At 39.0% G+C, this 13,660-nt stretch overlaps 2 protein-coding genes across 2 annotated transcripts in view; both read left to right on the forward strand.

Annotated features, from left to right (window-relative positions):
- LOC137005681 (uncharacterized) overlaps nt 1-13,660 on the forward strand; it is a 1,355,627-nt gene that overhangs the window by 1,152,131 nt on the left and 189,836 nt on the right. The gene's annotated exons all lie outside the window — the stretch shown is intronic.
- LOC137007230 (caprin-2-like) lies at nt 9,969-11,777 on the forward strand. Its single transcript, XM_067368553.1, has 4 exons — nt 9,969-10,362; nt 10,541-10,594; nt 10,681-10,812; nt 10,988-11,777. Exons 1-4 carry the CDS (start codon nt 10,011-10,013, stop codon nt 11,275-11,277), a joined length of 828 nt encoding a protein of 275 aa, XP_067224654.1. The 5' UTR covers nt 9,969-10,010; the 3' UTR covers nt 11,278-11,777.

The following is a 13,660-nucleotide window of genomic DNA, read 5'->3' on the forward strand; positions in this document are numbered from 1 at the left end:
AGTTTCTTGTGCTGTGTGTGTCAAATTACTGTCTTAAACTCAAAGATAAAGTTACCTCTTGCTTATAATAATCATAATAAAATATTGTTACTGTTGGCCACAGAATAATATTTCATCCAGAATTGATAAAATACTGTAACCTCAATTTTTCGCTGGATGAATAATTGGTTAAATGTTAAATATTAATTCTGAATCAGTTACGATGAATCATTTACAGTTGATTCGATTCCTATTCCCTGTAACTCAATTACCCCTCGTTATAATTATTTGAGCTAATAAATAGGGTGAGTCCCTACAATGTGCAAATACCGACATCTTTGTCTGGTGCATATGCCAATATTAAAGTTATTGCAGGGCTGTCTGTTATCTGAAGATGATGTTCTGCGTCTGAAGTCAGAGTTGTATGGGTTGATGGTTGCTGGTCTTGGAACATAGCTGGTGGATTTGACAGAGGCTGTGTCTGGGCAGTGGTGAATGGAGGGGTTAATCTGTGGGCATGCGATGGTAGAATGAGCTACTGACCTGCAAACAGCGCATGAAATATTCCTGCAGCCAAGGAAAACAATGCTGTGCAGGTCAGGGCTGGGCGACCCTGACCGCGCATTTAGCAGAGAAGAGCTTATTGTAGGTGTAGAAATGTCCTCCCCCATAGGACAACGCGAGCTCAGCCATGAGCAATAGGTAGTCATTCAGTTCGCGTCGCCTATGGGGGAATGCTGAACAAATAATTTCTGTGAAATGGCTGAAAGCAATAGCAAATTCGGAAAAGGAAAGTAAACGTGATGTATGAATGTTTTGGTTTTTTAACGTGACAGAAAAATCCCTGCAGTATATCTGGCGGTTAGAGTCACCTACTGGAAGCTGAGAAAAAAGATTAGCCAGATCTATGTCCGCACCTGCCAAGATCTGTGCTCGGATGTTGTGGGCCACTGGAGGTGGTTCCGCGGTGACTGCATTTGATGGGACGGGCATTGGAGTTGCTGTGAACAGAGAATATTGTGATTTAGAATGTAGAAGAAGATTGTAGGGGAGAGTAGCTGGGGCTGCGACTGTTGGCGGAGGCAGCCTCACGCTTGAGTCGGCCTGTAGGGCTTGAGGAGGAAATTGGAGAGAAGTAAAAGAGGGAAATTGAGGGAAAGACTGAGATGTGTAGGCCTGCGATGCAAGCGGAGGCAGCCTCACGCTTGCTTGTGCTGCTGGAGCTGCAGGCCACTGAAAAAGGGAGGGGTTTGCGGCAATCGCAGGAAGGTGATGGGATGCTTGAGCCGTTAACGGAGGCAATCTCACGCTAGCATCAACTACGGGAGCTAAAGGCCACTGCAAAGGAAAGGGGTTAGAAACAGCAGGAGGACAGAACTGCGAGGCTGAAAGAGGTTCCGGCGGGCCTGGCTGCGTGTGCTTCGGCGGGAAGAGCCGTGGTGAAAAGCTGATCCGAAGCGGGAGGTGCACAATGCCTTGGCGCTGCGGAATCTGGGATGCGGCCCAGGCTCGCTGAAGGCCTGGCACCACGGCCCGACACACACAGTGCGCCAGACCTTGTGCGGGAGGAAGATGGTGGAGTTGGATGAGGCGATTTCTAGGCATCACGGGATTTAGTTTGCCTGTTGGATGCCTTGGAGGCTGGAGTGGACTTAGGTGAGAGGTTGGCTGATTGCAAGGTGACATACAGCTTGTATAAATCTGCCTTGTTCATTCTGCGTGACGGTTGCACATCAGAATTAATCAGCGCTTGCCTCAAACTCAAAACTGTCCACTTCCCAATAGGTGGAATCGTTGGCACGGCCGAACGATATGAGGATGCCAGAGAGAGAACTGGGATTCTCTCCGGTGGAGGCGAGGGTAGGCGTCGGCGTCTAGGTGAGCGGGAGGCTGATTGTGTTGGCCGGGGTTCAGGTGCAATGTTGGGTAGAGGAGGAGTGGTCCTGGGGCCGGCACTTGGCGGCGCGGGATCCGGAGAGAAGTCAGACTCGTCGACGGATGGGAAAAGCTGGAGCTGAGATATTGTAGCAAGACGGTCAAACCAAAATGCTGATGAACTGTCAGACGAACAGAGGTAAGTCTGTTGTATTTATACCTCTTGTCCTGATTGCATTGATTAACTGAATGCTCTCCACCTGAGCTAGTTAGGTTAATTATTGGCACCTGTTCCTCCCGAACCTTGTTTAATAAAACATAATTTTGAAAAAATGAACTGTGAACTCTAACCCAGCCGCGAGTCCTAAAGCACCAGATACAGCTAAGCAATAGCAGCGTCTCACACAGTTACAGACTACTTGTTATAGCCTAAATGTGGCAAGAATAAAAGGTAAAAACATATTCTTGAAGTATGCTCTTTTGTTCTCTCCATAAAAAAAATAAAAAATATTGGAATCGGAATTGAGAATCGATAAGAACCGGATTCGATAAGCAGAACCGGAATGGGAATCCAAAACTATACCCAACCCTACTCTCGACTGGATTTCATCCAAACTTCGAAAAACTTGAAAAAGTTGGCATAGAAATCAAATAATTTTATGTGTTTTTAGTCATTTTGACTGAAACAATCTTAAAATGTCTTTAATTACTCATTGTTGCAGTTGGTCTGATGCTACTAGCTAGGGCTGCACGATTAATCGCATGCTATTCTCATGCGCATTTCGTCAGTAAAGCCGGTTCCCTGATTACCGCTAAATCGCCATCACCTGCTTTCAAATGAAGCGGCATTTAATAGACAGAGCCGTAGATCACTGAAAAGCCACGCAATATCGCGTTCATATCGCAGATGAATCGCCTGCGATAATGAACGCGATATTGCGTGGCTTGTCTGTGAACTACGGCTCTGTCTATTAAAAGGCGCTCCGTTTAAAAGCAGGTGATGGCGATTTAGCGGTAATCAGGGAACCGGCTTTACTGACGAAATGCGCGTGAGAATAGCATGCGATTAATCGTGCAGCCCTACTACTAGCCATATCTGCATGATTCATCATGCCTTTTTTTGATTGGCCGCGTTAATTGCTGCTTGCAGCCATCATTTTTTTTTTTTCTTCTTGTTAAGCTGTACAACAATATCCATTGTAAAAGGTGCTGTATAGGTAAATTGATGATTAAAAGCACCTGCCAGATGTATAAAGTAAAATTTAAAAGTAAAATTTGTAAAATTGCTTGCACTTTCTAAGAGTAATGTATTTATTCTCTCATGTTGTTTTTGGTACATTTTCACACTGTTTGCTCTGTTACAATTTTCTTGTATAGTCTAGTACGTTTCCTCATTGTAATTAGTCCTGCACATCTGTTTCAGTCAATTATCCCCTGTCTATTTTAGCCCTGTGTTTCCTCAGTTCATTGTCCAGTCTCATCCATGATATGTGCAGTTGTTATTCTCCAGCAATCTCCTGAGTTTACAGTTTGTGAATCTATAATAAATACAGTTTTTGGTCTCCACCTCCATCATGTGCTTTACTATAGCCACACGTGTCAGAACCTGTGAGCAAGTAATAATTAACATAGGTATATATAAATAAAACCCCAGCTCACATTACGGTATTGTAAAACAAGTCGTATATAAACATTATCTTAAGTGCATAAATCACTTTCCCAGAATCTAGGGCATTCTAGCATGTGAAAAATTGTAAATCAGGTTAATAATTATACTTTATGTTTTTTGTCATTGAACTTAAATTGCCAAGTTTTTATTAAAAAGGTTGTAAACCATTTTGTGTTTTACACATATACCCTGTCATCTTCAGTATATATATAATTATACATTAATGACAAGGAAAGAATTAAATAGATTTTTGTGGATTCCACACAAGTTAAAATCCATCAGCAACATTTGTGACATATCAGTCACCACAGAAGTAACTGTCAACTCGTTCTTTAGATAAAGCAGTAAACATCTTTTTTTTTTATTATTTTATTGACAAAACACACTATTCTACATCCTGCCCAATGTTGCCCTATAAACAAATGTGCAAACTGAACACTATGAAAACATATATAATGAATGTATCAGTGGCATCAGAGGCAGTGCCTCCTCCAAAAAATAAGATGAGAAAATAATCCATATTACAAAAATAAAATAACGCAAACATTACAAAATGTTTTTCTTTTCTTTTTTTTAACAGTATATTTATTGAACATTTTCCAACTTAAACAAAACACACATGAATATAAACCATATTCATTGAAGAAGAAGATGTATAGAAGAAAAAACAAACAAACAAAAAAAGGTAAAGGCAAAATAACAATAAGCAGATTTATCCTAGGTCACTAAAAAGGAAAAGAAAAAAATTAGATTGAAAAAAAAAATTACTTGAAAATTAAATGGATAACCACACTAAGTACACAGTGGTAGTACAAAACAAAGTTTGCAAATTCATGCATTCACTTGGGGTACATGAATAGGAAAACCCTTCATCAAGATAGTTGACACAACAATCCCTAGCTTACTGATATAAGGCTTCCAGACATTATAAAACTGATCTGGATGATCATTAACAAAACATGTTAAATATTCCAATGGGATTAGTTCCATTAGAATCTTGTGCCATCCAGATATAGTCGGAGTCTTATCACATATCCATCTCAATAATATGTTTTTCCTGGCTGCGAATGTGAGAAGATTGTAAAGTCTCTTTTCATTTGATAAAGTCAAAGCTTTATCCGGCAGACCGAGGATCAACAATAGAGGATCCAAAACCAACTCCAAAACCCAATCTTATCAAAGATTTTACTAATTTCAAATAAAATCTTGGTATATTTGTAACTTATTACATGGCCAAAGACACTGAGTGAGGGTGCCAACTTGTGTTTTGCACTTAAGGCATAGAGGTGAATGGGTATTGTTAAATGCATGTCTACAGTTTGGTGAAATGTGTATTCTGTGTACAATTTTAAATTGTATCTCCTTGACATGATTGCATACTGAAATGGATTTGGCATACTTCCAAATATTACCCCATTCTTCCTCACCAATAGAGATAGAAAGTTCCCTCTCCCAGGCACATCTAGTATTTAAAGTTACTTGTCCTTCAAATGTAACACTAAGAACCTTATATAACAAACTCACTGACTTCTTCCCAGGTGTTTGAAAAAGTAGTTTTTCTATAGGAGATAGACTTCTGTTAGAACATAGTGAGGTATCCTTCAAGATATAATTTCTAATCTGTAGAAAACGAAAAAAGTCTTGTTTTAATAATTGGTATTTCTGTCTCAGATCCTCAAAGGACATTAGGCCTTCTTCATCAAACACATCCATTAGCCGATTAATACCTTGATTAACCCAGAATTTAAACCTTCCATCCAATCTGCCCGAAGGGAAGTCTGGGTTGTTCACAATTGGCGTAAGAGCAGAGGTTAGTTTAGTTCTTCCCTCAAAATGACAAACAGCCTTCCATGCCTTAAGTGCATTTACAGTTATGGGGTTATCACAGTTATCCAATAAGGATTTCATTTTTTTGAAAAACAACAAATCCACAAGAGGAAGTTTCGACAAAGACTGTTCAAGGTCCAACCAGGTAGGGGAGTTATCGAGAACAACCCAATTAGAAATGTATCTTAAATGAGCAGACCACTGATATAGCTTAATATTTGGTAAATCCAGTCCTCCAATCGAACCTGGTAAATGTAATACAGAAAACTTCAATCTTGGTTTACGCTTACTCCAAATAAAAGAGCTAAGCCAACCATTCACATCTTTTAAAACCTTTTTAGAGAACAGAATAGGGATCATCTGAATTGGGTACAAAAGCTTGGGAAGAACAGTCATTTTTATAAGAGCCATTCTACCCAACCATGAAATAGGTAGAGTGTCCCATCGGTTTAAATCTTTTTACTAAATTTTTTTACTAAATAATTTTACTAAACAACGGAATAAAATTATCTTTGAATACATTTTTAAATACAGGGCTCACAAAAATACCCAAGTATATAAATCCTCCCGGGGACCATTTAAATGGAAATGAGGGGCTAATATTTGGCATTGTCTTCATAGAACCAACAGGCATAGCCTCTGACTTGCTTAAATTGATTTTGTATCCTGAGAAGGTACTGAAAGTATTAATAATGTTTAAAAGAGATGGTACTGAAGACTCAGGATTTGAAATGAAAATGAGCACATCATCTGCATATAGGGCTAATTTATGATGTTTTTCATCAGTCTGTAGACCTTCAATTGAAGGCTCTGCTCTGATCGCTTCAGCTAGGGGTTCAATAGCGAGTGCAAAAAGCAAGGGTGATAGTCCCCCTCTGTAGTGAAAAACTTGCTTATCTGGAACCATTAGTAAGAACATAAGCTTTAGGTTCTTCATATAACACTCTAACCCATCTGATAAAAGCATCACCAAAATTAAATCTTTCCAAAACAAAAAATAAATATGACCACTCAATGCGGTCAAATGCTTTCTCTGCATCGAGAGAAAGCACCAACCCATCAATCTCACGTTGCTTAAAGACTTGTATAATATTAAGAAGATGTCTCATATTATTACAAGATGAGCGGTCTCTTATAAAACCTACTTGGTCATCTTTAATAACGTCTGTTATTACATTCTCCAAACGAGATGACAAAATTTTGGCTAGCACATTCCTATCCGAATTTAATAAAGATATGGGCCTATATGAAGAGCAGGCTTCAGGAGATTTACCTTTTTTCAGTAAAAGAGAAATATTAGCTTCTCTCAGGGATTCAGGGAGATGCCCAATATTAAATGAGTAGTTAAACATATTGAGCATGGGTTCCAATAATAAAGTGTGCCATTCCTTATAAAATTCACAACCATGCCATCTGTACCTGGCACTTTTCCGTTCTGCATCTTTGAAATTGCCTCCATTAACTCTTCCTTAGAGATAGGAACGCTTAATTTAGCTTTCTGCTCGTTTGAAATAGTTGGTAAACTAAATTTGGAAAAGAAAAAAAAAGCTTCTAATAGTGCAGTATTACTACTGGACACTTCAGTACTGTATAAGTTCATATAGTAATCTCTAAATGTGTTATTAATTGACATACGGTCATAATGTAACTTATCATTTGTGTCTAGTTGATATGACTGAACGTGAATCACTTTTCTTTTTAGTAAGGTATGACAAAGATTTACCTGGTTTATCCCCATGCTCATAGAATTTCTGTTTCACAAATTTCAATTTGTATTCTGCATCCTGGGTAAGCAGTGAATCTATAGAGCACCTCAATGCTGATATTTCTTTAAGTAGCGCCATGTCTGCAGTCTTAATATATTTTTCCTCTTTATTCTTCAAGGCCTCCTCTAATAATCTTTGGGTTTCTTTCTTTTTCCGTTTCTTAGAAATAGAAAAAGACAAAATGAATCCCCTTATATAAGCGTTACTAGTCTCCCATAAAAGAGAAGAGTCTTGTGTGGTTTGAACATTAATATTGTAGAAAGATGTAAATTCCCTAGAGAAAAAATGTTTAAATAACTGATCTTTAAGTATTTTAGTGTTTAACCTCCATTGCCGAAAATGATCTCTGTTTGACACATTTAAGTCTAGAACAACCATAGCATGATCTGAGATTACAATGTTGTTAATATAACATGAGGCAGCTAAATGCACTGAACTTTTAGGCATAAAAAAATAATCGATCCTTATATAACATTGATGTGGTGGGGAGAAAAAACTGTATTCTTTACCAGATGAGTGTAGAGCCCTCCAAACATCTATAAATTCTAAGTCTTCACAAATGCCATTAATTTGTTTAGCTAGCTTAGATGGAGCCACTATTTTGTGGGGAAATCGATCAACGAGAGGATTTAACATACAGTTAAAATCACCTGCAGCAATCATATAATCTGAACTCAAATCATGAAAGTCTGCAAATGCCTTAATAAGAAAATCAGAAGGGTGCCCTGGAGGAAAATATATATTTAACAAAGAAATGGATTTGCAGTCAGTCTCTTCTAAATGCAGTAATGAGACAGAACAAACATAACTCAAAGTCCAAACCATGACCACCGAAAGGTTACACCACATCCACGCCGGCACTTATTGAGAGTCAAGAAAAGCAGTCACTTCCTCCAGAGAAGCGAACTTTTTGCGTGCATGGCCGACTTTGACGCTGAGTGTGGCAGGGTAGAGCAACGCGTAGTCCATCTGTAGCTCTCAAAGAAGAATTTTGACCTCGTTGAACGCCCTTCTCTTCTGCACCACAGCCGCTGAATAATCGTTAAAGAAGGAAATTCTCGGTGTGACTGCATCCTGCGAAGATGCTTGCTTACTGTTAAGCGTGAAGCGCTTACTGGCGGCTGCCATCACTCTTTGTTTGTCCTGGAAATTATGAAATCGATTGATGACAGGTCGAGTACAGCGGCCCTGATCCGGCTTTGGAGCAAGGGAGCGGTGAGCTCTTTCCAATTTCAATTTGCCTGCCTTCGTATCCAGGTGAAGGTATTCCGGAATCCATTTTTCAAAGAATTTGAGCGGGTTCAAACCCTCCGTATCCTCCGGTAAGCCAATGATACGCACATTACATCTCCTTCCGCGATTTTCCAAGCCGTCTACTTGCTCAGTCAAATCACGTATTTGTTTTTCCAAATACTGAATCTTGGTTTCATTGGCGGTGCATGTAGTTTCCGTCACTTCGATTCTGTCCTCTGCTTCTTGAACTCACTGTACAATACTTTGAATTTTAGACGACTGGTTATCAATCGCTTCGAGGACCGTCGAGATCTTAGCATCAATCACTGCAACTATGTCGTCCGCCATGCTCTTCATAGCCTGCATAAGATTAGGGTCGGTAGAAGGATTGTTTGAAGGGATGACAGCAGTCAGTTTCTCGGCCTCTTCATCGTGGATTAACCGGTCTGTATCTGATGTGTTATCCGTGGCCATGGCGGCCGGTCTTTGCGTGCTTCTCGGCACTGCTTTTTTCGCACTCCTCAAGGAAATACCCAACGATTTGTTAAAATAATAGTTGAAGTTCCCTTTCGAAAGGGAACGTCTCAGGTTACGCATGTAACCATGGTTCCCTGAGAACAGGGAACAAGACTCTGCGCTTTCCTGCTATGCTTCGGGATGCCTGCTGAACAGTCCCTCAAAGACTAAAAGATACTGGCTGCTTCCGCAGGCGCTCCCTTTATACGTCATGGTTTGCGCCGTTGGACGTGATAGGCTGTCGCCGTGTTGTGATTTCTGGCATTTCGAACACGGGTCACGAGTGACGTTCCCCATAGCGCAATCAGCGCAGAGTCTCATTCTCAGGGAACCATGGTTACATGTGTAACCTGAGATGTTATGGTAAAAATACAAAATAAACTTATATTTGGTTTCTTTTTGATGTAATGTAAAGTTCATTTATCAAGGAAAATGTGACAACATTGAAATTAACGGACATGAATTTACTTTGATTTGATTTATAAAAATTAAATAAAAAACTGAGGTCATTGTTTGCCTCCTAAATGTCACAACACCACTGCATGCCACTGATCTATATCGATGCTATATGCAAAAGAGCTATAAAGCAAAAAGACAGTTTAAATCCCTACACCAAAAATAAAGATAATAAGATAAAGGGAAAAAAACACAAACTCAGTGTTAACAGATAAGAGGAATGTTCTGCAGGAACACACACATTCACTCTAAACACAGTAAAATGTATGTCCTGTAAAATGTCAGAAATGTCTTAATTTAATATTAATAAGTTGTTACAGCTCTAATGTAAACATCACTTGATTTTTTCAGTGTAAATTTACATTCGGTGTTTCTTCCTTTCTTTCAGCTGGTAGTAATTTTTGTAATATGCATGTGGATACCAGAAAGTGGTGTGAAAATCTATCAATTTAAAAAGATGAGTTATTTTCTGTTGTGATGAACATACAGTAGTGCCACAAACATTGTGAATAGAGTTAAACATCTACTGAACCCGGAACATTCCTTTAATTATGATTAACAATTAACTTGAACTACTTTTATTATCTGGAGCAATATAAACAAGTACAAGGACAGTAAATCAGGCCACTATAAAAGGAACATGAGAGGCTGTGGGATGACAGAGCAAGAGCTGGAAGCATCAGTGAAGAATGAAGGCTTTAGTATGTATACTGCTGCTGTTGGAAACCTTTGTGTTTGTCGTCCAGCAGCAGGTAGATGGAGGACTCAGTGAGAATGAGATCAGTCAACAGATCAGCTCTGAGGACGGAAGACAGAATCCACCTCAAACAGACACTTTGAGAGCTGAAGCTTCAACTGACAGCCAACAGTACTGTGATCTGGGCATCCCTGACATCCATGCAGCACTGAGAGAACTGACCGCCACCGTTACAGAGCAGAAAGCAAACATCAGAGAACTGACCGCCACCGTTACAGAGCAGAAAGGACACATCAGAGCTTTAGAGATGCAACTGAGGGAAGAGCTGAACAAGAAAACTAATGGTAACTCACCAAAAACACTCACTCTGTTATCAATGATCTTCAGAGGATAACCCCAATGCAATACACTACATAGTGTAAATGTTAGAGTAAAGTTGAGTGTATACTGTGTAAATTATGTTATTTATCCATTACATAAGCATTATAAATTTCACTTAACACAATTTTTATTGATTCACAGAAATTTCAAATCTTACTCACAGTCAAGTGGGGGAGTTGAGAAAGGAAATTAGAGGTAAAACAGTGTGTTTAAATTATGCTAATACATTCTCAGGTCAATACAGTAATATCAAAGTATTGCAAAATGTTTTCCAATAACAGACAGAGAGATAGCGTTTTCAGCCACACTGATGAAATCTGGAGGTGGAAATATTGGTCCTTTTACCACTGAAATCACAGTAACCTACAGGAACGTCTTCACAAATATAGGGAACGCCTACAACCCAGTTACAGGTAATTATCAGTGAAATAGAGTCATAAACTCAGTTTATAGTAATGAAAACCTTCTGCTTCATTCAGACCTCTCTGCAGTTGTGTAATGTGTATAAGAGAATCAAATGAGTATGGCTGGTAATTAAGAAATCATACAGGAAACAGCTGATTCTGTATCTCTTGTTATTTGATTTAGGTGTTTTCACAGCCCCACTGAAAGGAGCATACATGTTCAAAATCTCTATCTATGATCATGCTAGTCAATCAAATCCATCAACGGTCTCCCTTATGAAGAATGAAGAGAAGGTGGTTGTAGCACATGCTCATCAGGCTCAGTATGTGGTAAACTCCTCAAAAGGAGTTGTGTTGATCCTGGAGGTTGGAGATGTCGTCTATGTCAGACTTTGGTCAGGCAGGAGGATATACGATGACCATAATAATCTTAACGTTTTCAGTGGTTACCTACTGTTTCCCTTAAGAGGATAGGAGCTTTACAAAATGTGATTCCAATCATTCTGAACATTTGTTGATTAGATTTAAGATGAAAATCATTAACATACGAACCTGTATTGATCAGAACTAATGGGTGTTTGACATTTGCAATAGATAACTGTATAAAATCAGAATAATAGGTTATACTCATAAGTTCTGAACTGTCTATGCATGTAACTTTGTATAAAGGGTTTCAGCACTGATCCAGAAAGGATCACATGTGATTCAAATATAATTTGTTAAATTAGAAAATCTAGATAGTTAATAAAAGTGTAGCCTCTTACTAATCCCTGACCTTTATATTTGATCCTACATTAAAAAGGGAATAAAGAGACATTATTGAGGCCTTTTCTTTTCCTCATGGTCTTGAATATTTCACCAACAAACCAGTAGTACAGTATATGTTATTTAGTGTCCATGTAATTCACAATCTTTGTCTGTAAATCAAAATTTGTATTAAAAATAAACAGGTTTATTTTTTGTGTCACGTATTCTCATAAAAAGGTAATTTTACATTGGTCTCAAGTCACAAACCAGGCTTCAGGCAAGAACTCGGGCAGTTTTGATAGGGTGATGCACCACCCAAGTGAGAAAGTGTAGGAACTGTGGACGAACCAGACAAATGAATCATTCAGATGATTCTTTCAAAACATAATTCTAATTCAGAATTGAGGTTCCGGCTCCGGCCCGTCTGCAGATAAAGCCAGGCTGATTACTTTTACGACACATGCTTCCTGATAGCAGAAGCGACATACCAAAGGGTCACCCAAGAAGACAGAGAGACAATCCAGACCCTTTTGTTTCCTTACTTCACAGGAAAGCCAAAGAGACTGTTGAACAAATAAATCTGCTTCAAAATTGTTCCAATAATTTTAACGGACTTATCAAACATCTTTTAACTACATACATTTTGCATTAAGTGTCCACAAGTACTACCTGTAAACAGTTAGGCTTTAGAACACTCACAATTCATGTAAATGTGTTAACTCTTGACTGAATGACTGAAAGTATGCCTTATTTGGACTTAATTTGATTCTTTCCCCCTTTCCTATATCCTGACTTGAATGAAACCTGTTTAAAATGTATTGTATTCCATTTAATAGCAATTATGTTAAAATGGCACTCTGCTAAAGCAGAGACAGACCGGGATGTAACACTTATGTTTTATTGGGGGCAGAGGAAGGCCCTCTTGAAACAGGACAATGTCTGATTGGCCAGGACTCCTCAGAGGTGTGACAAACAACTAAGTTTAAATGATCATTTTGCAAGATAGTGAACGGAGAGAAGTTGGTTAGTAAACGAGAAAGGAGTTGGTTCTGTTCTGGGAAAAGAAGCCAAGACAAGTACCAAGAACAATGGAGTAACAAGAAAGAACAGACAAGCAGCTCATTCAAGCCATTCAACCTTCACTCACTTTTCTTTTCTTTTACTTAATTCTCCTTTACCGCTGAAAGTCTCGTGTCCTAAGTTTCGCCGCAAAGTTCAACCAACGACTTTTGCCGCTTCAACTCCAGCGACAAAGAGACTTCCTTCATTGTTCCACACGGACCTGATCTGGACCAATCATCGACTTGGGAAACCCCTCTCTGCACTGTAGGGAAATTCACCTTTAAGTCAACGCAAGCAAGTACCTCCAGATGAAAACTGAACTGGTGCATTTAAATGAATGATTCTTGGTTCGTCTGGTCTTTGAAATGCATTGATAGGAATTCGGTTAATCAGATCTCTCTCTCTCTCTCTCCCTCTCTCTCTCTTTCAAAACTCTTTCTCTCTCATTTCCTTCTTACTGCAACGCGTATGAATGTGTGTGTGTGTGTGTGTGTGTGTGTGTATGTGCGTGCCTTTGTGTTAGATTAGTTTGTGTTAGAATAAATAAAATCTCTTGTAGATTTTAAAAGGAAAGTGTCTTGTATTATGTGCTTTATGATTTAATGTCTTAAACTGTGATCAAGCTACCTGCTTTAATCAGGGTTTTCACGATTGTTGGATATTTATATCCGTTACCAGAGTTTAATTACGGCTCGAGCAAATGAACGCTGGACGAATCAGTTGCTCGGTCGTAATCTAAACAACTCTTTATAATTCCCTATAAATATTTCATTTGAGCTAATTTTACTTCCTAGGGTGTTTTCCCTACACTACCGTATACCAGGAAAATTCTGTCAATGGTGGGAAAGTTTTGTGTCATAAATTATTCTCAAAATGTGTCTTAAACCAAAATTAAGGGTGTACTCACACTTGAGCACTTTTGACCCTCAAAGTCTAGTGTGACTACTCCGTACCATGCCCTGGCCCGCTTGAAGAGATTAGGCTCGGTACGGCTGTAGTGAGATCGCTAACCGTGCCGCAGTATGAAACAGCTTCTACTTTTGTGTGT

The sequence above is a fragment of the Chanodichthys erythropterus genome, chromosome 3, assembly GCF_024489055.1.
Source record: "Chanodichthys erythropterus isolate Z2021 chromosome 3, ASM2448905v1, whole genome shotgun sequence".
NCBI classification, from domain to species: Eukaryota; Metazoa; Chordata; class Actinopteri; order Cypriniformes; family Xenocyprididae; genus Chanodichthys; species Chanodichthys erythropterus.